A 27,782-nucleotide genomic window follows, 5' to 3' on the forward strand; every position below is an offset into this window, starting at 1 on the left:
TGTCCTGTGTTGTAAACCAGATCCCATGGCCCAGTTAATTGCACCATTGGGGTCATGTTACAATTTTTACAGGGGCTGTAGGACCAGAGCAAGTCCCCGTCCACGCTCAAAGATGGCGAGCCCCCTAGGTCTCATTTTCTGGTTGCGCAGTTTTTCTAAAGGGAGCTCGACAGCTATGGCCTCCTTGCACCCCTTCACTGCCCCCATGGCGCCTTGATGTAGTGCTGGACACACTTTCCCAAGCTCCATTTGAGCCCCTGAACTCAGCTGAGCTGAAGCTGTTGTCACTTAAGAATGCATTTTTGCTGGCAATCACCTCTGCAAAACGCGTGACTGAGTTACACGCCCTGTCCGTACACCCATCGTGTATCTGTTTTGTGGGAGATGGCTCCAGGGTCACGCTACGGCCTAACCCTGCGTTCCTCCCGAAAGTGCTGTCTCCATTTCATGTCAACAGGCATATTGAGTTGATGGCTTTCCATCCTCCTCTCTTCTCTTCAGAGCAAGAGAGTTGGCTTCACCTGCTCTGCCCTGTGCGGGCCCTCAGGTGCTATTTGGACATTCGGCGCTCAGACCAACTGTTTGTGTCTTATGGAGCACGGAAACTGGCCCAGGTGCTTTCAAAGCAGTGTCTCTTGCATTGGGTTGTGGACACTATTACCATGGCCTACAAGCCCACCAGGATCCTGATGCCTGAACATCTGGTGGCCCACTCGACTCTAGGTGTTGCCACATCGTGGGCCCTTTTTCAAGGCGCCCCCTCTGGCTCCTGATTTATCTTCCCAGTTTGCCCCTATTAGCACATCCTGGATGGAGCTATATTGAACCGTGTCTTTCCCTTCCACAGGACTATGCCTTCCAGTCGAGCACCCATGTGAGCTGCTCCTGAACTTGACTTCCCTGTCGATGTGTTCCCAGGGTCTGTCATGTGGCCTCCAGGTACATTTGCTTACAAGGCCACCCTGTATATAGTTTGTTATTGCAGTATGTAGCGGTGGTGCATGCATCTGGCTTGTACCCCACTATATGTATATAATATGTGTAAACAGCATGACTGTGGCTCTATCCTAGCTAGCTAGTAGACTGGAGCATCACTGCCGTTGTTCCCAGCTGACGGCAGTCGAGCTCCCATGCCTTATATACTGCTGTTTCCTACTCTAATTGACTAGCCGGCTGTGTGTTATGTTGAATTGTGTTGGTCTGTGGCCCCGCTCCTGTTGGATCAGGAGCACAGATTGCTTGATTGCCCACGCCATATATTGTGCAAGTAGATTATGGTAAGAACTGCAAGTAGAACAGCCGGCCTTGCCATAGTAAGCGGAAGGCATAAGAGTTGACCTCTGTAGCCCAACTTTGTACATGATGATTCTAGACTGCATGACTGCCGTCCTCACTCCTGGGCAGCCCAGGCGTGGCCTCAAAGGGCCTCTGGGGCCACTGTCTGGAGTTGTGTTATATATGTGTCATATGTTATATTTTTCACACTTAATCTGAGAATATGTTTTAATTAATCTTTGAATGCTCACTATAACAGATTGGTAGACAGGCCTGTAAAAATAATAATAATAATAATAATAATAATAATAATAATAATAATAATAATAATAATAATAATAATAATAATAAGAGAACACCCACACTCTCAAGATCCTCCATTGTTGTCATCTGAAAAACCCAACTAACTTTCAGCATCATGCTAGATGTCCACAGTGTGTTGTTTAACTCAGCTTGGGAACTGCAGTGGAAAAACACCCGACCTGCACCAGGCCAACTTGGGTAGGTTCTGGCTTGGTGCTGGGTCGGACCATATGTGCTAGTGGAAAGGAGCCCATACAGGAGAGATTAACAGGTGCTGTCTGCACTTTCCTTAAATACTTTTTTTTCCTTCCTGCTGCTCATAAACTGTTGAATGTTGAGAGCAAGATGTTTATTTGTGGGGTTTGTGAGTGTTGATATATATTGAGTATTTAGCTAGAGTATGTGAAATCTGGAATCTTACAAAAATTAAACATTGGTTTTAACCTGGTATCTGAGCTTGCTGTCCTGAGATCTGTCTGAGCCTGCTGTGGGGATTTGGTGGAGCTGAGATTCCCCTTTCCACAAAAAAACAGGGGTGCGTTGTTGAGTTCATGGGAGCCGGTATTAGGTACCACCTGTGACATATAAGTACAGTATATGGTATCCCGAGATGTCCAGTTTGTGTGTCATAAGCTTTCTTTTCTCATTATGTACAATGTACAGCTAAGGCAAAGTTAGATTTCAGGGTGATACGTTTGCTGACTGTTAGCAGAGCTTTGCAAACAGAGACCTTTAATTAGCAGTGGGAGAAGCAGTTGAATTCAGGAAGTAACTGTAAAAGTAATGTACCAAAAAAAAAAGGAATTTCCTTTATTGAAAATGATAACCTTTAAAATATAAGGTTTAGATTATTTATTGTAGCCTACCTGAAATTCCAAAGTTACCTCTATCTTATTTATGTTTTCCTTTGATATGAGAATATTCATCTATAAAAGTCTAAAATACTTTTTTTAGGTTTCCTTCTGCTTTTCCAGCACTATAAGTATCTGCCGGATTAATGCACCACTCAAACATAGATGTGCAGTGTAGCGTAAGGTACACTTATACATTTCAATTAAAGAAGTGAATTTATAGTATCACCTTATCACGAATCCTGGAATCTTGTAGAACTCAATTTCTGTAATAATTGGACGCAGACACCAATTCCAAAGATATAAATTGTCAAATTTATTCAAAACAAAGACTAAATGTAGCACTACACTAATTATACAAAAGGGAAAAACTAATTAAAATTCAACTCTAGATCAACAAATCAAAGACAAATCACTTCCGTGACCAAATCAAAGACCATGGGATCACATATGATAACACAAATCGTTAAACAAAAAAGGTTATAAACACATTGACTACAATACCGGTTAGTAAGACGAAGGTGAGTCTCTCGTTAGTATTGTTAGTCAGACATTAATTAACTACGCAGGTTAGTATTTATGTCAGGTAACTTCTCGTTATATATATATCAGTCTCATTTACGTTTAGGTGCCGAGAAAGATCCTATCATTACTTGTTACCACAATTTCCCTTAACTGATTATAATTCAATGATTAAGGATAGGCAGGGCCACCAATAATCTAATGTCTATTAACTTGTGTCAATTTCAGACTAAACAGTTAAACAGGAATGAGAAGATATTTCTTGGCGTTGACAGATTTTATTTCTAAAATTATCAACAAAACAGTTTAATGCAACACACATTTATATTTAAGAAAACTAAATGATATTACACATTCTAGAGTTATGAATCACAGATTAACATTTCTAATTGATTTCTCAAATGTCATGAATCATGAACTCCAAACTGTTAAACTTATGTGAACTTCGTCGCAGAGAGGCCTCTCTGGCTTCGGGCTCAGATAACAGCACACGGCACGAGGTCCGTGTGGTTTGGAACAAAGGCAGTCCGGTTCGGCTTTGTCCAAGAACTTCCACTCAGTCGATGCACCTGGAAGTTGGGGTTTCGCACAAGTAGAGTCGTTTCCAAACAGATTTTCCACTGGTTTGAAGGCTCCAAGGTTGTGCACAAAATCTTCTTTGTAAGCAGGGGTTCCACCGTAGTTACTTGAAGATGAAGTCTTTGAGGAAAGCAAGGCCCTGTTTGTTCCAAGGGTCAAGTTTCTTAAGACTCAATAGCTATTTAAATGACTGACACTTTCGTATACAGTCGACTGTATTTGTCCAGCTGTAAAACTCCACTGATCAGGTGGGCACTGGCAGGCAGCGCAGTCTGTAAAGTTCTTTATTTAATAAAGTCCTTTAAAGGAATTCTTCGTACGGCTCAATCTCCTTCTCCCAGTTTAACTCTTCTGTTGCCGGCAAAGACTTGGTTGGTTTCTGGTTCCGGTTCTGGCAACAGAGCTACAGGTTGAGCTGTGGCAGCGAGTTTCTGGTTCAGGTGAGAGAGAGAGAGAGAAAGACTGTCCGCTGTTCCTTATAGTCTGTCAGATCAATAGGTGATTGGTTCCTGAGTTCTTGAGATTGGATTTCGGTTTCAGCCCCCAGTGTCCTATTGGAGGGGGGCTTGATTTATGACTGATGTCAATCCATGCCATCTTTTGGAAATGCCCGTTGGCCCGGGTTCGTTGCTCTATGTCGGGATTTCGGCTCTCGTCCACTTCAAAGAGTTTTTATCACCTACAGGCCCCTTTCTCCAGACATCTCATAGCAGAATTCCAAACTATTTGGCCTCTTCTTGGAGCCATCCTCCCCAAAACTGTCACTTTGATGCAAACCAGTTCCAAGCTGATGAGCTAAGGAAATCTGATAACTTTGGGGGGGAGAGGTCTTCTTTAGATCAGTGCTTCAGCTCAGAGCCCAACATGCTCTTCTCAAAATACACCCAACATAACGCTACAGCAGCATAAGAACATAAGAACATAAGAAAGTTTACAAACGAGGGGAGGCCATTCGACCCATCGTGCTCATTTGGAGTTCATTAATATCTAAGTGATCCAAGGATCCTATCCAGTCTATTTTTAAATGTTCCCAAACTTTCAGCTTCTACCACATCGCTGGGTAGTTTATTCCAGATTGTGACTACTCTCTGTGTAAAGAACTGTCTCCTGTTTTCCGTTTTGAATGCCTTGAAGCCCAATTTCCATTTGTGTCCCCGGGAGCGTGTGGCGCTTCTGATCTGGAAAAGCTCCTCTGGTTTGATGTGGTCGATGCCTTTCATGATTTTGAAGACTTGGATCAAGTCCCCACGTAGTCTCCTCTGTTCCAGGGTGAAAAGGTTCAGGTCCTCAGTCTCTCCGAGTAGGACTTTCCCTTCAGATCTGCAATAAGTCTGGTTGCTCTCCTCTGAACTGCCTCTAAAGCAGCAATATCCTTCTTGAAGTGTGGTGCCCAGAACCGTACACAGTATTCCAGATGAGCTCTAACTAGCGCATTGTACAGTCTTAACATTACTTCCCTTGTTTTAAATTCTAAACTTTTGACAATATACCCTAGCATTCTGTTTGCCTTTTTTATTGCTTCCCCACATTGCTTGGATGGAGAAAGTGAGGAGTCCACATAGACTCCTAGGTCTTTCTCATGTGTTACTTCATCTAGATCTGTACCTCCCATAGTGTAATTATAGTGGACATTTTTGTTACCTGCATGTATTACCTTGAACTTGTACACATTGAATTTCATCTGCCAGGTGTTGGCCCACAACTGAATATTATCTAAGTCCCTCTGAATAGCCTGTGCTGCCAAGATTGTATCTGCTGAGCCACCTATTTTAGTATCATCTGCAAATTTGACAAGTTTGCTAACTATCCCAGAGTCCAGATCATTAATTGAGATTAGAAAAAGCAAAGGCCCTAGTACTGATCCCTGTGGAACTCCACTAACAACCTCACTCCAGTTAGAAGCAACTCCTCTAATCAACACCCTCAGCTTCCTATACATCAACCAGTTCATAATCCATCTACTTACATTACCCTGAATGCCTACAGCTTCCAATTTGAGGATCAGTCTTTGGTGTGGAACCTTATCAAAAGATTTTTGGAAATCTAAGTATATCATATCATATGCTTTCACGTGATCTACAGCTGCAGTTGCATGTTCAAAAAATTCTAATAAATTAGTAAGACATGATCTGCCTCATCTAAACCCATGTTGACTATCTCCAAGAATATGGTTTTCATTAAGATGCTCCTCTATTTTCAGTCTAATAATTTTTTCCAACATTTTACAAGTGATGCAGGTGAGACTGATTGGTCTGTAATTTCCTGGCTCAGTTTTGTCCCCTTTCTTGTGGATTGGTATGACATTTGCTGTCTTCCAGTCAGTTGGCACATCCCCTGTTCTAAGTGTCATTTGTAATATTTGAGTTAGCGGCCTATAAATAATTTCCCTCATTTCTTTAAGTACTGTTGGAAATATACCATCTGGCCCAGGTGATTTGTTTGTTTTTAATTCTGCTAGTCCCTTTAGTACCTCCTCCTCATTTATCCAGATCTCTCTCAGGGTTTGACTGGACTGATTGTCAACCTGTGGCATGTCATCTGTTTTTTCTTTTGTAAAAACCTCTGTGAAATACTCATTTAGAATATTTGCCACATCTTGTTTATTTTCCAAGATACCTCCATTTTTGCTCTTTATCTGTTTCACTTCCTCCTTTATTGACCGCTTGCTGTTGTAATATTGAAAAAAGCTCTTTGCATTAGTTTTAGCTCCAAGAGCTATGTTTCTTTCTATTTCCCTCATTGCTTTCCTGATCCTTTTCTTAAGATCTCTTTGCAGCTCAACATATTCTATGTATTTTGTTTCGTCACCATCCCTTTTGTATTCACTATACATTTTATTTCTCTTGATATTTTTTTGCATACCTCTCTTAAACCATTTTGGCCAGTGTTTTTTGGTCCTCAATTTGCTAAGTTTTGGTACAAATTGCTCCTGAGCCTGAAGTAGTATATTCTTAAAATATACCCATCCATTTTCAACTGACTCTGTATCCAATGTGCTCTAGTCTACCTCTACTAAGTGCCGTCTCATACCTTCAAGGTTTGCTTTTTCATAAACATTGAATACTCAAAAAAGTATAAAAAAGCTGGAATGGAACCCCATCTAACTGCTTTAGGATCATTTGGGATGACAATAAATACACTGAGTTCATCCAGAAACAAAACAAAATGCTTATCATATTACGAATCTGCAATTCTGTCTGCATGGCATCACATAGAGTTTTAGCAGTGAGAATTGTACACTGTTTTAGGTAATTAATAACTCAGACTTTGAGCATGATGCCAGACTACAAAAAACTATATGCATTCCTTTATTAAAGTTGTACTTGAAATATAATGAATGCTAATGTATGTCAGTAATGAGAAAGCAATTAAAATATGGAATTCATTGTATGACACAGTACATTAATGATCTTACAAAAGTTCAAGTTCTCCTAAATACCATATACATAATTCATAGGCACATAGTGAGACGTTCACCATATATGGATATTCTTGTGATCTTGTCACAATAAATAAAGAGTGTTTAAATAGAGAGAACTAATAAAGTAGTTGAAATACTTTTCAGCAAGAGTGATTTTTTAAAATTATGTTTAATCTACTTTACCACTGGATCAGTAGGTGTAGTTAAATTAATCTTAAAAAATCCATTTACATATATTGTAGTATCTCTTGTTTTTGTATTTGATCTTTAAGAGCACATATTCATTGATTTACTGCAGCTGTATTTTGTTTCTTTTGTAAAGCTTTCTAATTGCCCCTACAATCTCCTCTGTTTTTAATGTATAAATGATAGGGTTCAGCATTGGAGGAATGGTGGAGGACAAGGATGTACATATTATCCTGGTATTCGGATGAATAACAGATAGTAATGCAGCAATGTATGTGATGAAAAATGGCACGTAATACAAAATAACTAAGATAAAATGGGGGGTACAGGTTTTCATTGCTTTTAACCGTTCCTCACCTGATGCTATTTTTAACAGTGCAGATAGTATACACACATAAGACAGCACAATCAGAGAGAAAGGTATGAAGGTAAATACTGTAATACAGATTTTTGCTTGAATCGAACTTGGGAAATTGTCATTACAGGCCATTCGATACATAGGTCCATGATCACAGAAATAGCTCTCTATGACAATGGATCTGCAATACGATAGTCTGGTGATTAAAAGTACAAGTGTTATTACTAGGGTTGCTGTGAAAACCCAGACACATGCTATAATCATAAGAATTGAAGTGTTTGTCATAATGATGTGATATCTCAGTGGAAAGCATATAGCAACAAACCTGTCATAGGTGAGTACAACAAGACAGAGTGATTGCAGGAAGGTAAAGAAATGTACAAAGAACATGTTGCCCAAGCATGCTTCATATGTGATGAACTGAGAATCAAAGAGAAAGGTGTGAATTAACTTTGGAATAAGGCATGTGCTGCCACACATGTCAACTACAGCTAAATTTAAAACCGCTGCGTATTTAGCCGTGTGAAGACTTTTTTCTGTGTATATAATGAATATGATGAAAATGTTTGCAAACATAGTTACAGCATAAACAAAGCACAGGAAAATGTAATAGTACTTCACATGTGGGATGTTGGAAAAGCCGTTGATGTAAAAGAACTGAGGCCGCACAAATGCAGCATTGGGAGAAACTGTAGAATTCAAGGAGCTCATGGCAGACTGTTTTGGCTTTTCCTTGACCTGCAATCGTAAGATATATTAAAAGTTGTAATGGTAAACTGAATACAAAAAAATACTAAAATGCACTTTTAAAGCAGTATTTAACAAATTGATTGCTTTATTGCATTCCATAGCTCTATTTTTGATGATGAATGATTTAAAATACAAGCCCTGCAGGTGTGTTTCTCACAGTGCTCACACTTAGGGAGCAGACCACTCCAATTTAATGCTATCATCCTGACACAACGATACTATTGTTTTCTATGTGTATATATATATATATAATATATACAATGTGTATGGATGGACGCATTGCAAGAACAACAAATAAACGATGGAGAAAGGAAGCTATTGAATGCATCCCAAAAATGCAACAAACGACCTCACAGAGGAGAACTCAGATAACAATTGCTTTACATAATTGAAATACCTCAAAAAGCAAAGCAAAACTGTTTTTGAAGAATAAGAAGTTTGATCAAGGTACGTGTTTGATAATGCTTTTGTCCTCATAACCCCAAAAGTGTTTCTCTTAGTTTGTGATATAAGTTCTAAGTTCAATTTAGCTTAACCGCTAAATTATTTAACATTAATTTGCAGATTAAAACCCAGTGCTGCCTGGTGCTTTTAATGAGAAAACAATAAACAATAAAACAATAAAAAATAAACAAAAACAAGCAAAAGTCTGATTTAAAAGATGACCAAATACTGATACTCACCAGGCTGTAACAAGAGTGTTATGCCAATCAAACACAATTCTCTTTAAAAGCTGTCTAGTTGTTTTCTTTGTAAAGCAAGGAAAAAGTCATGTCAGCGCACAAATGTGCATATATTTGTATCAGCAGACCAGGACCTTTTATACAAAAATACTTCATGATGTGCCACCTTGTAATCAGCCGGGGAAACACAGTATGAGATCCTCAGGTCCATCTGACCTGTACTCCTGAGACATGTGTCAGATCTGTGTAGCTCTAAATGAGAAACTTGTGACTCAATTAGAATTTGTCCCAGATAACAAGGAAATGTGCACCAGGCCCTATTAAGAATACACACAGGACCATCCAACTCTTCTCAAGAGTGTTCCGAGTCAGTAACATGAAGAAAATGTGAACAGGGAACAGGCTCATCATTGAGAAAAATGGGCACTTTTAAAGCATCTTGCTTGTGTGTATGTGTAAAATATATTAAACTATATTTTAATATAACTGTAAGTATTAAGTTCCTGTAGTTTATTTGCTTCATCACATTTGGGAGCATAATATAATATAATATAATATAATATATCTATCTATCTATCTATCTATCTATCTATCTATCTATCTATCTATCTATCTATCTATCTATCTATCTATATATATATATAACATTTTAATAGTATAATAAATAATGAATGCTCTGCAGAGGGACTGGAAACTAGCTTTCTTGAGCTTCTAAAGGAATAGGAAGTCAGTAAGGACCATGTGCATGCTTTAAAAATGCAATACAAATTCAGTATCTGAGAGAATGAAGTGGACCCATTTTTCCACTGTGAAGTTCTTCATCAGATTAATAAGGGGGAAAGACGATGAGTATGTGGTATCCAGGGATGTCAATTTTTGAGAGTCATAAGCTTTATGTACTGTCAGTTTTTATACTTAAAAGAAATAGAAAACTACAGAACCGTACTCAGTTACAGCTTCATGCCACTTTCTTCTAATCAGAAATTTAATCAGTACATTTCAGGCAGTGCAGGGTGACAGAGGTGATGCGCCACCGAGCATATGAAGCTGGAGCCCAGGCAGCCCGCCTCCGCAATATGGAGTCCCTGCTGGCCCTCTACATCGCCCAGCTGGTGGAGGCCCACGGATACGAGGCCCTCAGGTGCCCCACAGCCTACTGGGAAGTTGGCTGTGGTAGTAGACCTCCTAGTGACAGTCATGCGCCGTGGGGCACGTGCGAATGGCCATTCCCTGGCAGCCATTGTGCCATCAACTCTGGCTGTCCCAGGCGAGCCGATTCCTGGACACAGACAGGACCCAGCTGATGCATGACCCCACCCGGGTTTACATTTGGACCGTCAGTGGAGAATATGCTGACAAGCTCCCTCCAGGAGAGAGAGCAGTCGCTACAGCTCGCCCGAGTATACCCCCAAGCAACCATACCCTACCCAGGCCTACAGGCAATGGACCACCACCCCCACCCCAACCCGCGACACGGGCCTGAAGCGTTCCAGCAGCCTCATACACCCCCAAGCAACTCTCCAATTGGCAACACCGCACCCAGGACTCCTGGATGCTCCAAATTATAACAGTTGGCTACTCTCTACAATTCCAGTCCCATCCACCCCCCTTCAGAGGTGTGGTGTGGATGCAAGTGAGACAGTCACTCAAGCCTGCTAGAAGGTGCTCCGTTGGTGGTGGAGCCCTTCAGCTTTAACCCTCGGTGTGACCTTGCGGCCAATCTGCCACAGAGTGGTTTTGACAACAGATGCCTCCAAGCTCTAGAGGCCCCCCGGTGTCAGAATGGCTCCCCCACCCGCTGGTGATTCAGCAGCTTTGGAGCAGCTACGACAGGGCAGAGGTGGATCTATTCGCTTTGGCGGAGTCCACACATTGTCCCATATGGTTCTCTGTTTGGGATCAGTCAGTGACCCTGGAGATCGACGAGCTAGCCCACACGTGTCTCCTCTATGCATTATCACCATCCCCTCTTCTCCCAGTGGTTCTAGAGAAGATCAGGCAGGAACGAGTGACAGTTCTGCTGGTAGCGCCTCGCTGGCCCCACAGACTGTGGTTTGTGGACCTGGTCTCCTTGGCAGCTTCCCCTGCGGGTCATGTCAGGATTGATGGCGAGCCTCCGGGCTCTCATTTTTTGGCGGTGCAGTTTCTGAAAGGTGCATGCAGGCTAAGGCCTACCCACGCTCCTTCTCGCCTTGATGTAGTGCTGGACACTTCGGCCTAATCCTGCGTTCCTCCCGAAAGTGCTGTCCATATCAACAGGCCTATTGAGTTGATGGCTTTTCATCTTCCTCCCTTCTCTTCAGAGGAGGAGAGTAGGCTACACCTGTTGTGCCTGGTGCGGGCTCTAATGTGCTATTTGGAGCGCACCAAGGACATTTGGCACTCAGACCAATTGTTTGTGTCCTACGGAGCACAGACGTGGGGCCAGACGCTTTCAAAGCAGCGCCTCTCGCACTGGATTGTGGACACCATTAACACGGCTTACGAGTCAGCTGGAGTCCTGGTGCCTGAACAACTGGTAGCCCACTCGACTCGACTCGACTTTCAAGGTGCCCCACTGGCAGACATCTATGCGGCTGCGAGTTGGGTCTCGCCACACACCTTTGTGCGGTTCTACAGGCTGGACGTGACGGGTCTGGTTCCTTCTATTGGGAATCCGGTGTTGGCTTCAGTTGAGCCTCAGTAGCCTATCAGGCACTGGCTCCTGGCCTTTTCTACCCCTGTCTGCCCCTGTTGAGCGTGCTTGGGAGAAGCAACGCAGAACCATTATCCCTTCCTACTGGACTGTGACTTGTATATAGTTCATTCTGTAGATGGGAGTGCAAGTGTTTTTTACACATGTACCCCGCCATTGTACATAGTTCCTTTGTCAGCAGGCCTGTGGCCCCGCCCTACCTATACTAGCTGTGCTGAGGGCTGCTGCTGCTGTATTCAGCAGGAGGCTTTGTGTTTACTCTTGTGCCTCACTGTGTATGTAGTTCATTTATTGACATCAGTAGAACATCTGTTGCCACTAGCAGAAATTACTGTTTTTTGTGATTTGACTGTAAGTGTATTCAGATAACAAATTACTTTAAATGATCAAAATACCTCAAAAAGCAAAACAGTTTTTGAAGAAGAGTTTGATCAAGGTATGTTTGATGTTTTTGTCTTCATAAGTATTTATCTTTTTTTCTAGTGAGTTCTAAGTTGTATGTAGCTTCAACATTTAATTTTTTTAACATTAATTGCAAATTACACCCTATTACTGCCTGGTGCTCTTAATGAGAAAACACCTCTAAGAAAACAAACAAGCAAAAGTCTTAGTCCTGATTTAAAAGATGACCAAATAATGAATAATCTTTGTCTGATACTCACCAGGCTGTAACAAGATGGCTATGACAATACAGGTAAGTAAATGAATAAATAAATAATCTAATAAAGTACAGTTCTCTTTAAAAGCTGCTAATCTGTTTACTGTGCAAAGCAAAGGTCCTGTCAGCCCAGAAACATGTATGTATATGTAGCAGCAGACCAGAACCTTTTATAGAAAATGACTTGATGTTGTATCACATTGTAATCAGCCAGGGAAATACAGTATGGGATCCTTCGGGTCCTTTGACCTGTACTCCTGAGACATTGAGACATCTTTTGATACAGATGTGTGTACTTGTAAATGAGAAACTTAGAATGTGACTAAACTACAAATTTCACAGATACAACAGACTGATGTGTATTGAGCAGAGATGTAAAAAGTAGTCGGAAATCATACTTGCGTAAAAGTAAAAAATATGATATCAAAAACCTACTCCAGTAAAAGTAAAAAGTCTCCCATTCAAAAAGTACTTGAGTAAAAGTAAAAGTAAAAAAGTTCAAGAGTACTCAAGTACCAAAAGTAAAAGTAAATTGTAATTTTAGTAATAAAGTGAATGTGCATGTGCTTGTGTGTGAGCCTTATGAAGAGGGCATGCAAGAGATGAATTTGATGTTTTATCTTGAAGAAAACCATATCCAAGAAAAAAAAAAAATGTTATTTAGGCATATATCTGGAAAGTACTTTAATTTGTATTCAATATTAACAAAGGGTAACATTGGGGGATTTAAATAGCCTATTTTGAGTTTTCTTAGTGAACTCACTGTTTACACACACATGCACACCCATCCCACAGAGTTGTATAATAAAACACCCGGGCCAGCTGCAGGGACTGCTCCCTCTCCTGCAGGGTGTGTGTGAGCATCTCCATGATGTAACACTGCCTGTTGTGGCAGGTCAGGTCACATGGCTCCATGGACAGCGGAGGTAGGGAGACCAGTGTGGCTACGGGGGGCACGGCTGTCTCTGTCACTGCAGCCCTGGAGGAGGAGATGGAGGGGCTCGGGGAGAGGTGGAGATCCAGCGCCGGAGTGACCCCAAGGTCACTCGCCGGAGTGGGGGATCTTCGGTTTTGGTGGTGATTGCGGCGGCGCCCGGTGAAACGGCGGACCTCTGGAAACGGCGGGCTGTAGTGCGGGCGCAAGCCGGCGGAGGAGCACCCATGCAGGCAAGATCTCTTACGACGCACCGAGGCTCAGGCCGGGCAGCCGGGCCTCGGATTTTACTGCTGTTGCTAGCACTCCTGCAGTGTAGGAAAAAGCCCTGTGGACAAAAAACCAACACAAGCAAGCAGTCGGAATATATAAGGCACTATATAAACACGACTATTATTTTTAAAGTGTGCTATTTGTGTCCAAAACTGAAACCGAAGTGCACCGGAGCCCCGGAGCGTGGATGGAACAGAGTTAAGTATCATAAGAACATAAGAAAGTTTACAAACGAGAGGAGGCCATTAGACCCATCATGCTTGTTTGGTGTCCATTAATATCTAAGTGATACAAGGATCCTATCCAGTCTATTTTTAAATGTTCCCAAATTTTCAGCATCTACCACATTGCTGGGGAGTTTGTTAAAGATTGTGACTACTCTCTGTGTAAAGAAGTGTCTCCTGTTTTCCATCTTGAATGCCTTGTAGCCCAATTTCCATTTGTGTCCCCGGGTCCGTGTGTCCCTGCTGATCTGGAAAAGCTCCTCTGGTTTGATGTGGTCGATGCCCTTCATGATTTTGAAGACTTGGATCAAGTCCCCACGTAGTCTCCTCTGTTCCAGGGTGAAAAGGTTCAGGTCCCTCAGTCTCTCAGTAGGACTTTCCCTTCAGACCTGGAATAAGTCTGGTTGCTCTCCTCTGAACTGCCTCTAGAGCAGCGATATCCTTCTTGAAGTGTGGAGCCCAGAACTGTACACAGTATTCCAGATGAGCTCTAACTAGTGCATTGTACAGTCTGAACATTACTGCCCTTGTTTTAAATTCTACACTTTTGACAATATACCCTAGCATTCTGTTTGCCTTTTTTATTGATTTCCCACACTGTTTGGATGGAGAAAGTGAGGAGTCCACATAGACTCCACATCTAGTTCTATTCCTCCCATAGTGTGATTAGAGTGGACATTTTTGTTACCTACGTTTGTTACCTTGCACTTGTCCACATTAAATTTCCACTGCCAGGTGTCGGCCCACAACTGTTTATGACACTTTATGCAATTTAAACATTGCTGTAATTTGATTTGCTCATGGTGGCCATATTGTTTCATCAATCATATTGTCATTACCAAATCTGATGAAGGACCTTGCCAAGGGCATGTGGACAAAATTTCACATCAATCAGACCTGCGGTTTCAGACAAGAAGATGTTTGAACATTATCCAACTTGGTATTAAATCCAAGATGGACGCCATGTCACGTGACATATGGTCGCCATATTTTATATTGCATAGCCCTGCATAAGCCTACAATTTTATGAAGTTTCATGAGTTTTCATTTTTTTCAAATTCAAAATGGCCACCTACCCATGTGACCTATGACCACCATTTTAACATTGGGACTACCTCTGTCAAGTAACATTGAGTTCAAGATATTCTACTGTAGTTCAACATTGCAGTATATGCAACTTTATCCAATTTAACCATCTCTGAAATTTGATTGGCTCATGGCGGCTATCTTGTTTTTTCAATCAACTTGCCTTGAACAAATCTGAATATAGGCCATAACATAACTTCATACACCAGTTTCACATCTGTCCCATTAACGGTTTCGGAGAAGAAGATTTTTCTAGATTGTCCAAAATTTGTCACTTAAGCCACTATGGCCACCAGACCATGTGACATATTGCCTAGCACTACATAGCCATCTATCACTGTATGAAGTTTCATGACTTTTTGAGAAGCGGTTTGGTTTTTATAGGCTATACAGCGGATAAATAATAAAAATAACTAGATGTTGCATGCAACTTTTAAGGCTTCCATGTTGTATCAGTAGGTTTCAGATTTTAGCAGGCATTTGTAGTTTAAATGCATGTGTTATTAAATATGTAATTTTAAATCTCAATCCATTGTAGTATACATTTGAGGTGTTCAATCTTTTGTCATTTGTAGTGCATGTTTCAGTGTCACTGGATTATAATAACTGTAATATTCTTGCTTGCATGCATCAATTATGTAAGGTACCATTGTATTTTTCACTTAATTCCAGCATATATGTGAATTTTTCATTCTTGTGACATTCAAGATGCAGAATGCAATTTCCAAACTTGTCCACATTATGGAGGCAGAGGTCTACATAAGGAATGTCATGATGTGGCTAAAATGTGAAGCTGTCATTTTGATTGGTGTACAGCAGCCGTGTTTTATTTCCTATCAACTTGGCTTCATCAACATTGATAGATCTTTGTACTAGTGTTACCCATTAAAAATGTAAGGACATTTGGTTCTGTAGATATTCACTGCTGGATGTGACATGGCCATTTTCATATTTGCACGCAGATTCGTGTTAAATCCAACATCACAGCTTAACCGTGGACCCCACAAACTTCATTCTCTGGTTTTCTGTTCAAGGCAGAGGCATACACACATGTGCAGAGTTTCATGTGTGTACTGCATTCCAGTGTGCAGGAAATGTATAACTTGTCTGAAGCGGCAAGTATGTTTTTTTCATTGGCCCACAGCACCCATGTTTTTCACTGGGGCAACTCGCCTTTAACAACCTTGGTAGTACTCTGTACTAGTGTCATGCATACCAATTTGTGGCACAGTGGGTATAAGTGGCACTTCGTGCATGGATGCCTAGTAACATTAAGAATAATCCTAACAATTACAATAGGGTTCCAGCAACTTTGTTGCTTGGCCCCCTAATAATAACTACACAGCTTTCATCAATGGCGGCTTCAGTTTGTATTTTATATTTTTTTCTTCTACTCATATTTGTAACCGCTACGAAGTACAGGCTTGTACTGTTGCGTCAGCGGGGAGATTAATGCTGTGGATTCACAGCACGGAGCACCAGATCGCTGTGTTTATCTGTTTTATTAACCCATCACGGCTTCTCGCAGGACCGTCCGGCTCTTTCGCCTCCGGTTTCTCTTCAATTTCAGACACTGTGATAGGAATCACAGTGCCTCTCGCGCTGCCCACCCTTCCCGGAAGCCACGCCCTCAGAACAGGCTCCTCCCCATTTGCAGGTCTTCATAGTTTAGATTTAATTCAGCGAGGAGCTGAGCTGCAAGATTTCCTCCTGCAACTCTTCCAAAACTTTTCACGTTCACACTTTGCGAACATTTCTGATTTAATGCTGCCATGAATTGCGTTATTTATACCAGTATAGTTAAATAATTTAAAACATTAAACAAATTAAAAACACTGCCTAATAAGTATTTGCAAACCATTTTTTTTTAATGAACAGTTTCCACTTTAACACATGTACACCAATATGTGTTAACAAGACCCTATTACTGTTAACTGTTATCACTAGTAATGCACTGCATATAATTAAAGGGTGAACTGTGCAGAATGGATTGAGCCGCATTAACAGTGTTTTTGAATATGGCAAATAATGCGATAGCCATGTGCGCCACGGAAACCTCATTGCGCAATGCGCAAACACTACAAATATCTAGCCCATATTCTCACATGTTGAGAATTACAAATAGTTTTTACCTAAAACATACAAATATATATTAAATGGTCATGGAAACATTGGAATATGCAATAACAATTTTAACAATCAATGTATTTAATTTAGCTATGTAAACATTACATTTTTATAATAAAAATAAAAATCATTTTCACAATAATGATCAAACATAGCATATGAATGTGTATTTAGTGAATTTATGTTTATCTACTGAGCTGCTCACCATTTAACAAACCACAGAACATATTTTCATTGATGACTATTTCAAAACATTTCCCTTTAACCAAAAAGTAAACATACAAACTCATTGAAAGTGAGAATATATATACAGGCCAGTATCTATAATAAGTGAATAATTTGTAACAGTCTAAATTAAGGGTTAGATAAATGAAAAGTACTAAAGTATGGGGTTATTTCAGGAAATAATTATTGGTTTGCAGAAATATACATTGGTTCAGTTGTATTTATGGGTAAAATGGATTCCACATAATATATTTCTGAACCAATCTATTCCTACCTATATATATTAACCAATATATATATTTATTAACCAAAATATTTTTCTGAACCAATGTATATATATCTAAACCAATGTATATATTTCTGAACCAATGTATATATATCTGAACCAATATATATATTTCTGAACCGATCTATATATATATATATATCTGTACCAACATATCTGAACCAGTATGTATTTCTGAACCGATCTATATATTCCTGAACCAATATATATATTTCTGAAACGATCTATATATATATATGAACCGATGTACATATTTCTGAACCAATGTATATTCAAAATTATGTTAATAGATACAATCCAGTCAATTTAACTAAATCAATAATTTTCCGAACCAATATGGACACATATTTATGCAAATAAATGTACATATTCATAGACTTATGGTTTTATTCATAAAAATATATCGGTTCAGAAAAATATATATATCTGCGACCGGCACTGTGACAGACACCATACTACGATTTAACTCTTCTCATAATATTACTGTATGCCTTTTGAACATGTACTGAAAAAAACATGTACTATTTGACCCTTTAAAGTGTCCACTAATGCAGTGTGTAGTCTGCTTTGATGTGGGTCCAGGGGCCGGGCGGTTTAACGGCCTGGTTTTTGTGATAGAATGGCATAACAGCCGGGCGCTGGCGGTTTGAGCGCATAGGCACATGATGTTGCAGTCTTTTATATTCATATTCGGAGACACAGATGCTTGGAATATTGTAATCTTAAATAAAACAAATTAAATATACTAAAATGGAAATGGATGAGGTGAAATACATTTTTAGATAGTTTAGACATTTATCATTGCAGAGACTGAGAGAGAGGGAACCTCTTCTATGGTATAACGGGTTAACTGATCAATGGGGGAGCACATTACTTAGTTTAATGTATCAAGTTAATTACGAATGTAATTATCGGTTGATTGATTGTTTTGATTATGCATAGGTATTTTAAAACTAACTTTCCGAGAATCACTGTGAAACAGCGCATAATTTGTGCCAGTAATTGTATGCCTTTTCTGGATTTCTTTGTTGTTATTCTGTCTCTCACTGTTAAAATACACCTACCATTAAAATTATAGACTGAGCATTTCTTTGTCAGTGGGCAAACGTACAAAATCAGCAGGGGATCAAATACTTTTTTCCCCCACTGTATATGTATTTATTACAGCGAAGACAAACAGATTGTGGGACTGTATCATCAAGACTCTTGAAGAAGACAGGAAGAGAAAGTAATCTTCCAGCCTTCTGAGAGGAGCACTTTTGATGGGCTGTCAGTCGATTCAAATATTTGATCAGTTAATCAAGGGGCATTAGTTGATTATTAATCGGGCACTTATTTAACCAATGTCTTTAAATAATCTTTGAGTTGTTATGCCACACAGTAATACCTTGATCAATTATTAGTTATTACAGAACAACACTGATGTAATTATTTTTTCTTTTTTTATAATTAATCAATTTTAAAAATACTACATAATTATAGTCAACAAACTAAATAATATAGTCACAAACAGGTGTTGTGCTCACAAACAATACTGCAAACTACTCACACTGCCCTTGCAAGAAAGGCATCGCTTGCAAATGAAACAGAAAACATTTATTTTGTCTTCAATGTTTCCTTCCAAATCCAGTTTGAATCTATAGCTAGACTGGAGTTTTCCCTTTAGCGGCTTGTAAACCTCAAAATATTTCCAAGACTCAAACCTCACCTGTCTACAGTCTTTCATGCGCTTAAAAACCACATGCATTGTACATTGTACAGTCTTCTAACAACTATGAGATTGAGTGGTCACTGAGCGATTACGCCACAGATAAACACTTGTTTGACTTGTTTTGACAGCTGTGCAATGTACCTGTTTAGAACAAAATAGAGATTTGATGTTATTTATATCAATCATTTTAATGTTTTATGTTCATATTCCCATTTAAATACACTTCTAAATTTGTGCTACTTGTATTCTGTCGTTTGCCTTTCATTATTATATCACAGCGTTTAAAGCAATATCGGTTAAAACGAGGGGTTTTGGCTCCAGTGTTAACCGTACAATCACCAGTCATTTTAATGAAGAAAACATTTAATACAAAATTTGCACCATTAAACAGAGAAAATATCGATTGTCGATCAAATCATTAGTTGATTAATAGACCCGATTAAATCGAGGCAACCCTAATAATAATTGATAGGCAAGATAATTATCTTCAGTAGGCCCTAGTTCTTCTCCAGGGCCATACAGTGCTGCCAGTATACATGTGAGTTTTTAGATGCAATATAAATCTGCTGTTCAATATTATATTATTAGTATTTATTTCTTGACAGACGTCCTTATCCAGGTGACAAAATACTTGTGCATGTAGGAAATATTTGTGTGAATGTTTCTTAATGAGACGGATTCAACAGCTGTAAAATAATGATACATTGTTTATTTTCTTTTGAAGTCCCCAAGTAAGCAGCCGTTAACGAGAGTGAAACACTGTAACGAACACAATGGGAAATTAATATGAACACCAGGAGAACTCATTCACCACACCTTTACTATTTATTCTAACAAGTTAAGTCTGTTCGTTAGGATTGTTTATAAAGTAACATTAATAAATCATACTATTATGTATCAGGGATAATCAAGGCAGTGGTTCACATTGTGTAGGGAAAATACAATATATTTTGCTTCATGTTCAAACTGAGCCCTCAATTACTTCAAAGAACATAAATGAGCTGAAACGAATTTATGAACCGGTTGGATATTTAGAACATAAGAAAGTTTACAATCGAGAGGAGGCCATTCGCCGCATCGTGCTTGTCTGGTGTCCATTAATAACTAAGTGATCCAAGGATCCTATCCAGTCTGATTTTAAATGTTCCCAAATTGTCTCTTCAGCCACATCTCTTGTTCAGATTGTGATGCCTCTCTGTGTGAAGAAGTGTCTCCTGTTTTCTGTCTTGAATGCTTTGAAGCCCAATTTCCATTTGTGTCCCCGGGTGCGTGTGTCCCTGCTGATCTGGAAAAGCTCCTCTGGTCTGAGGTGGTCGATGCCTTTCATGATTTTGAAGACTTGAATCAAGTCCCCACATAGTCTCCTCTGTTCCAGGGTGAAAAGGTTCAGTTCATATAGTTACATATAATTATATATTTTAATCAAATTAATTGTTCAATTATGTAATTTAGCTAATATGGAAGAACAAAATTGAAGATTGAGGGGATCCCCAGTTTCAACTATGCTTTAAACGACTAAACTTAACTAATTTCTTAGTATTTCAGGACCAGGGTTGACAACTCCTGGTTTAGAGTAAAATAAAAAATGTGGTTTAATCATGGACAGATGTCTAGGAGTTGCTGCTCCATCAAATACCAGAATCTCCCGATTATTAAACTGAAATATTGATTTGCATAAATATGTGTTCATATTGGTTCAGAAAATTATTGATTTAGTTAAATTGATTGAATTATATCTATTAACATAATTTTGAATATACATTGGTTCAGAAATATACATTGGTTCAGAAATATGTAATGGTTCAGAAATATATACATCAGTTCATATATATATATATATACACTCACCTAAAGGATTATTAGGAACACCTGTTCAATTTCTCATTAATGCAATTATCTAACCAACCAATCACATGGCAGTTGCTTCAATGCATTTAGGGGTGTGGTCCTGGTCAAGACAATCTCCTGAACTCCAAACTGAATGTCTGAATGGGAAAGAAAGGTGATTTAAGCAATTTTGAGCGTTGCATGGTTGTTGGTGCCAGTCTGAGTATTTCACAATCTGCTCAGTTACTGGGATTTTCACGCACAACCATTTCTAGTGTTTACAAAGAATGGTGTGAAAAGGGAAAAACATCCAGTATGCGGCAGTCCTGTGGGCAAAAATGCCTTGTTGATGCTAGAGGTCAGAGGAGAATGGGCCGACTGATTCAAGCTGATAGAAGAGCAACTTTGACTGAAATAACCACTCGTTACAACCGAGGTATGCAGCAAAGCATTTGTGAAGCCACAACACGTACAACCTTGAGGCGGATGGGCTACAACAGCAGAAGACCCCACCGGGTACCACTCATCTCCACTACAAATAGGAAAAAGAGGCTACAATTTGCACAAGCTCACCAAAATTGGACAGTTGAAGACTGGAAAAATGTTGCCTGGTCTGATGAGTCTCGATTTCTGTTGAGACATTCAGATGGTAGAGTCAGAATTTGGCGTAAACAGAATGAGAACATGGATCCATCATGCCTTGTTACCACTGTGCAGGCTGGTGGTGGTGGTATAATGGTGTCGGGGATGTTTTCTTGGCACACTTTAGGCCCCTTAGTGCCAATTGGGCATCGTTTAAATGCCACGGCCTACCTGAGCATTGTTTCTGACCATGTCTGTCCCTTTATGACCACCATGTACCCATCCTCTGATGGCTACTTCCAGCAGGATAATGCACCATGTCACAAAGGTCGAATCATTTCAAATTGGTTTCTTGAACATGACAATGAGTTCACTGTACTAAACTGGCCCCCACAGTCTCCAGATCTCAACCCAATAGAGCATCTTTGGGATGTGGTGGAACGGGAGCTTCGTGCCCTGGATGTGCATCCCACAAATCTCCATCAACTGCAAGATGCTATCCTATCAATATGGGCCAACATTTCTAAAGAATGCTTTCAGCACCTTGTTGAATCAATGCATGTAGAATTAAGGCAGTTCTGAAGGCGAAAGGGGGTCAAACACAGTATTAGTATGGTGTTCCTAATAAACCTTTAGGTGAGTGTATATATATATATATATGTATATATATATATATTGGTTCAGAAATATATATATATTGGTTCAGGAATATATAGATCGGTTCAGAAATATATACATTGGTTCAGAAATATATACATTGGTTCAGAAATAACTTATCCAATGTATATTTCTGCAAAACAATAATTATTTCCTGAACGGCACCCCATACTAAAGTATTGGGAATATATTATTTAAGTATTGATGTAGTGTTATTGTCCTGGTATTATCCCACATCCACTAATGAGTAAGTGCATGAAATTGACCAATGGTCTCTTATGCACAGAAATTATAAATGTGTAATTAAGTGTTATTCATGTAACCTTTTGTAACCCATAAACTAAATTGTTACAAATTAATAAATATAAATAAATACATTCATAGCACAGTTCATTTCATAATCTGGATAACTGATGTTGTAGAGTAAATAACACTCACCAGTTTAGCTCCTGTTTAAATATACAATGATCTAACTGCAGGAAACATTGAGAGTGTATCAGCTCCATTTTATTTTCTCTTGTGTGATGCAATGACAAGTAAGTAATACAGTAATCCTGTATATAACCATGTATTACTTATGTACAATATATCATATATATTTCATTAACTCACTCCAGGTTTAATTATGTGGATTCTTTTTAAAAGCTTTTGAATTGCTTTAATGATCTCCTCTGTGTTTAACGTATACATTATAGGGTTCATCATTGGAGGAATGGTGGATGACAGAGATGTACTCATTATTCTGACATCTGGATGAACAATGATGACAGCAATATAGATGATAGATATTGAAAGATAGAACAGTGCCACTACAATAAGATGGGAGGTGCAGGTTTTCATTGCTCGTTCCTCTCTAGATGCAAGTTTTAACAGTGCAAATATTATACAGATATATGTTGCTACAATCAGAACCAATGGTCCAACAAGCAATAACATTACAGGCCATATGATACATGGGTCCATGATCACAAAAATAGCTGTTTATGACAATTGATTTACAGAACGAAAGCCAGGACAAGAAAGCTACAGCTGCAATTACCAGTCCTTCTGTCAGAGTCCACAGCACTGCGAGAATCACAACCATTGCAACATTGGTAATAATGATGTGATATTTCAGTGGAAAGCATATGGCAATGAATCTGTCATAAGCTAGAACAACAATTGTAAGTGACTGCATGAAAGTAAAACAGTGTACAAAACTCATATTGGCTAAGCAGGCTTCATAAGTGCTGAACTGATTACCAGAGAGAAAGGTGTCAATTAACTTTGGAATAAGAGCTGTGTCTCCACACATCAGATAAATGAAAAACAATAACATACTTAGGGGTGTGAAGACTTCTGTCCATGTATATAATGAGCATGATGAAGGAGTTTCCTAATACAGTTACAACATAAACAAAACACATGAAAATGTAATAGTACTTCACATGTGGAATATTGGAAAAGCCACTGACAAAAAAGAATGGAGGTCGAACAATTGTAGCATTTGGAGAAACTGCTGAACTGAAGGAGCTCATGGCAGACTTCTTCACAACGTTTTCTCTAACCTGTAATTGTAAGAGTCATGAGACTATGTATTTTACTTTTTTTTTTAAGAAAATACTTACATGTTCCAGACTAAACTTTAATTCATTTTAATAATATCAGGGTGTTTTTTATTTGCTGAATAGGAACCACAGTGGTGAATAAGGACAGAGCAAATGTGAATGATGTAGGTTAGCAAGGAGAGATGCTAGTATCATCTGGATTGAGAGGTAAAGAATCCAGTATGATTATCTATATTTTAATTAAACATTAAAAGTAATACTGACATAATAACAATCAAACTGTTATATTGCTAACCAGGCTGTTTCTCAGAGGCTGGCCTCTCAGTGTCTGTGGGTTTTCAGTTTTCCAATTTAAGGCTGGACGTTTCACAGTGCAGGGTACATCTGTTTCAATGACACAGGAACCCAAAGCCCAGAGACCTGACCCAAAGGCAACACTTCTTGCGAGAACGTGACTGGACCCTGCTCACAGCCATGTCATTTTTTATATGAATGCTGTTTCAATTTGTTGTTCAGAGAGATTCAACTGAGGTTGGGGCCTCCCATGTCAGGGGCTTCTATGCCGGCATGCCAAAAAAATATATTATTCTCTACTTTGAAAAGCCTGCTTCTTTAAAATAGGATCAACAGGTAATAAACAAATAATAAATTGAATTAAGCCCGTCACACCACGCTTGTGACATAAGTACTTAGTACTTGAAGAATTCATTTTTAAACACAGATGTGCAGGATTTGTATAAACACTTAAAGAGGTGGGAGAATTGAACCCCATCTAACTACTTTAGGATAGTTTTGCATAGCACTACATACTCCGGGTTTACCAGATTCTCATATTTGAAAAATATATAATTTTAAAAATCTGTAATTTTCACTTGTATGGCCTCACATAGTTAGTACAGGAGTCTCAGCAGTGAGATAAAGACTATAGATCAAACACACCTTTGTTTTATGTAAAAATACATAACTCAGACCATGACCATGATTCCGAACTCCAAAAAACTATATTCATTACTTTTTTACATTATAATGTACATCAGTAATGAGAATATTCAAATATGTAATTAATTGTATGACACAGTTCATTAATGATACATAGTGAGAATTACACCATATTTACATATGTTTTAAACTGTCACAATAAATAAATAGAGTTGTTAAATAGAGAGTACTAATAGAGTAGTTGGAATACTTTTCAGCAAGAGTGATTATAGTATATTTTCAGAGAGTGTCAATAAGAGGAGCGGCTTCTAACTGGAGTGAGGTTGTTAGTGGAGTTCCACAGGGATCAGTACTAGGGCCTTTGCTTTTTTTGATCTATATTAATGATCTGGATTCTGGGATAGTTAGCAAACATGTCAAATTTGCAGATGATACTAAAATAGGTGGCTCAGCAGATACAATCTCAGCAGCACAGGTTATTCAAAGGGACTTAGATAACATTCAGTTGTGGGCCGACACCTGGCAGATGAAATTCAATGTGGACAAGTGCAAGGTAATACATGCAGGTAACAAAAATGTCCACTATAATTGCACTATGGGAGGAATAGATCTAGCTGGAGTAATGCATGAGAAAGATCTAGGAGTCTATATGGACTCCTCACTTTCTCCATCCAAACAATGTGGGGAAGCAATAAAAAAGGTAAACAGAATGCTAGGGTATATTGTAAAAAGTGTAGAATTGAGAACGAGGGCAGTAATGTTCAGACTGTACAATGCACTACTTAGACCTCATCTGGATACTGTGGACAGTTCTGGGCTCCACACTCCACACAAGATATCGCTGCTCTAGAGGCAGTTCAGAGGAGAGCAACCAGACTTATTCCAGGTTTGAAGGCAATGTTCAGTTCCCTCAGTCTCTTCGAGTAGGACCTTTCCACCCTTGAACAGAGGAAACTATGTGGGGATTTGATTTGAATCTTCAAAATCATGAAAGGCATCAACCACATCAAACCAGAGGAGCTTTTCAAGATCTGCAGGGACACACGGACCATGGGACACAAATGGAAATTGGGCTTCAAAGCATTCAATACAGAAGGCAGGAGACACTTCTTCTAACAGAGAGTTTTTACAATCTGGAATACATTTTCAGTGATGTGGTTGAAGCCAACAATTTGGGAACATTCAAAAATGGACTGGACGTGATACTTGGAATGCTTAGTTATTAAATGACACCAAATGAGCACAATGGGTCGAATGGCCTCCTCTCGATTGTAAACTTTCTTATGTTCTAAATATCCAACCGGTTCATAAATTCGTTTCAGCGTTTGTAAACTTTTTTATATTTCTTATGTTTTGTTCTTGATTTAAGAGCACATATTCATTGATTTACTGCAGCTGTATTTTGTTTATTTTGTAAAGCTTTCTAATTGCCCCTATAATCTCCTCTGTTTTTAATGTATAAATGATAGGGTTCAGCATTGGAGGAATGGTGGAGGACAAGGATGAACATATTATCCTGGTATTGGGATGAATAACAGACATTAATGCAGCAATGTATGTGATGAAAAATGGGATGTAATACAATATCACTAAGATAAAATGGGGGGTGCAGGTTTTCATTGCTTTTAACCGTTCATCACCTGATGCTATTTTTAACAGTGCAGATAGTATACACACATAAGACAGCACAACTAGAATGAAAGGTATGAAGGTAGATACTGTAATATTTACTTTTGCTTGAATTGAACTTGGGGAATTGTCATTACAGGCCATACGATACAGAGGTCCATGATCACAGAAATAACTCTCTACCACAATGGATCTGCAAAATGATAGTCTGGTGACTAAAAATACAAGTGTTATGACTAGTGTTGCTATGAAAACCCAGACACATACTATAATCACAAACATTGAAGTATTTGTCATAATGATGTGATATCTCAGTGGAAAGCATATAGCAACAAACCTGTCATAGGCGAGTACAACAAGACAGAGTGACGGCATGGCAGTAAAGAAATGTACAAAGAACATGTTGGCCAAGCAGGCTTCATATGTGATGAACTGAGAGTCAAAGAGAAAGGTATGAATTAACTTAGGAATAAGAGCTGTGCTGCCACATATGTCAACTACAGCTAAATTTAAAACAGCAACATATTTAGGTGTGTGAAGACTTTTTTCTGTGTATATAATGAATATGATGAAAAAGTTTGCAAATACAGTTACAGCATAAACAAAGCACAGGAAAATGTAATAGTACTTCACATGTGGGATGTTGGAAAAGCCATTGATGTAAAAGAACTGAGGCCGCACAAATGCAGTATTGGGAGAAACTGTTGAATTCAAGGAGCTCATGGCAGACTGTGTTGGCTTTTCCTTGACCTGCAATCAAAAAAGTTATATACAGATTTCAAGGTAAACTGAATTAAAAAAATACAAAAAGTACTTTTAACAGTAGTTAAATTATATAGCAATTGTTTGTTTTATTGATAAATAAATCATTTAGCTTGAACATTTCAATTTTTAACATTAATTGCAAATTACACCCTAGTAATGTTTGGTGCTTTTTATGAGAAAACTAACAAAACAACCAAGCAAAAGATGACCAAATAATGAAATAATCTTTGTCTGATACTCACCAGGCTGAAACAAGATGAATATGAGTAAAGTAAATTAATAAATGGATAATCTAATAAAATACAGTTAACTTTAAAAGCTGTTCATTTGTTTACTTTGCAAAGCAAAGCAAAGGTCCTGTCAGCCCAGAAACATGTATGTATTTGTATCAGCAGACCAGAACCTTTTATAGAAAATTACAATGTGACACAACATCAAGTCATCATCCAGGGAAACACAGTTTGGGATCCTTCGGGCCTTTGCCCTGTACTCCTGAGACATTAGTATTTTGATACAGATGTGTGTACTTTTAAATGAGAAACTTAGAATGTTAACTAGAAATTTAACAGATGCAACATTCTTGTATCCCAGATAACTCGGAAACGTGTACACTTTTATACCAGGCCTTATTAAAAATACACAAAGGACCACCCAACTCTCAAGAGTATTCTGGGTCAGTAATGTGAAAA

The 27,782-nt window shown here is 38.9% G+C and overlaps 2 protein-coding genes across 2 annotated transcripts; both read right to left on the minus strand.

Moving 5' to 3' along the window:
• Positions 1–7,240: 7,240 nt before the first annotated feature.
• On the minus strand, positions 7,241–8,206 carry LOC136747192 (olfactory receptor 1E16-like). Its single transcript, XM_066700146.1, has one exon. The coding sequence runs from the start codon at positions 8,204–8,206 to the stop codon at positions 7,241–7,243; it is 966 nt and encodes a 321-aa protein (XP_066556243.1).
• A 4,834-nt stretch (positions 8,207–13,040) lies between these two features.
• Positions 13,041–27,051, minus strand: LOC136747193 (olfactory receptor 52E4-like). The gene is made up of 2 exons (XM_066700147.1): positions 26,090–27,051; positions 13,041–13,407 (listed from the first exon to the last, which is right to left on the minus strand). Exons 1-2 carry the CDS (start codon positions 27,049–27,051, stop codon positions 13,041–13,043), a joined length of 1,329 nt encoding a protein of 442 aa, XP_066556244.1.
• Positions 27,052–27,782: the final 731 nt, after the last annotated feature.

The sequence above is a fragment of the Amia ocellicauda genome, chromosome 3, assembly GCF_036373705.1.
Source record: "Amia ocellicauda isolate fAmiCal2 chromosome 3, fAmiCal2.hap1, whole genome shotgun sequence".
Classification (NCBI taxonomy): Eukaryota; Metazoa; Chordata; class Actinopteri; order Amiiformes; family Amiidae; genus Amia; species Amia ocellicauda.

What these genes read in the sequence shown, in the direction of transcription:
- LOC136747192 (XM_066700146.1), bottom strand. Translation starts at nt 8,206, where the DNA reads ATGAGCTCCTTGAATTCTACAGTTTCTCCCAATGCTGCATTTGTGCGG.
- LOC136747193 (XM_066700147.1), bottom strand. Translation starts at nt 27,051, where the DNA reads ATGAGCTCCTTGAATTCAACAGTTTCTCCCAATACTGCATTTGTGCGG. An exon ending in ATAAACAAAATACAGCTGCA is followed by an intron (nt 13,408 to 26,089) that starts GTAAATCAATGA and finishes CCCGCACTACAG; the next exon opens with CCCGCCGTTTCCAGAGGTCC.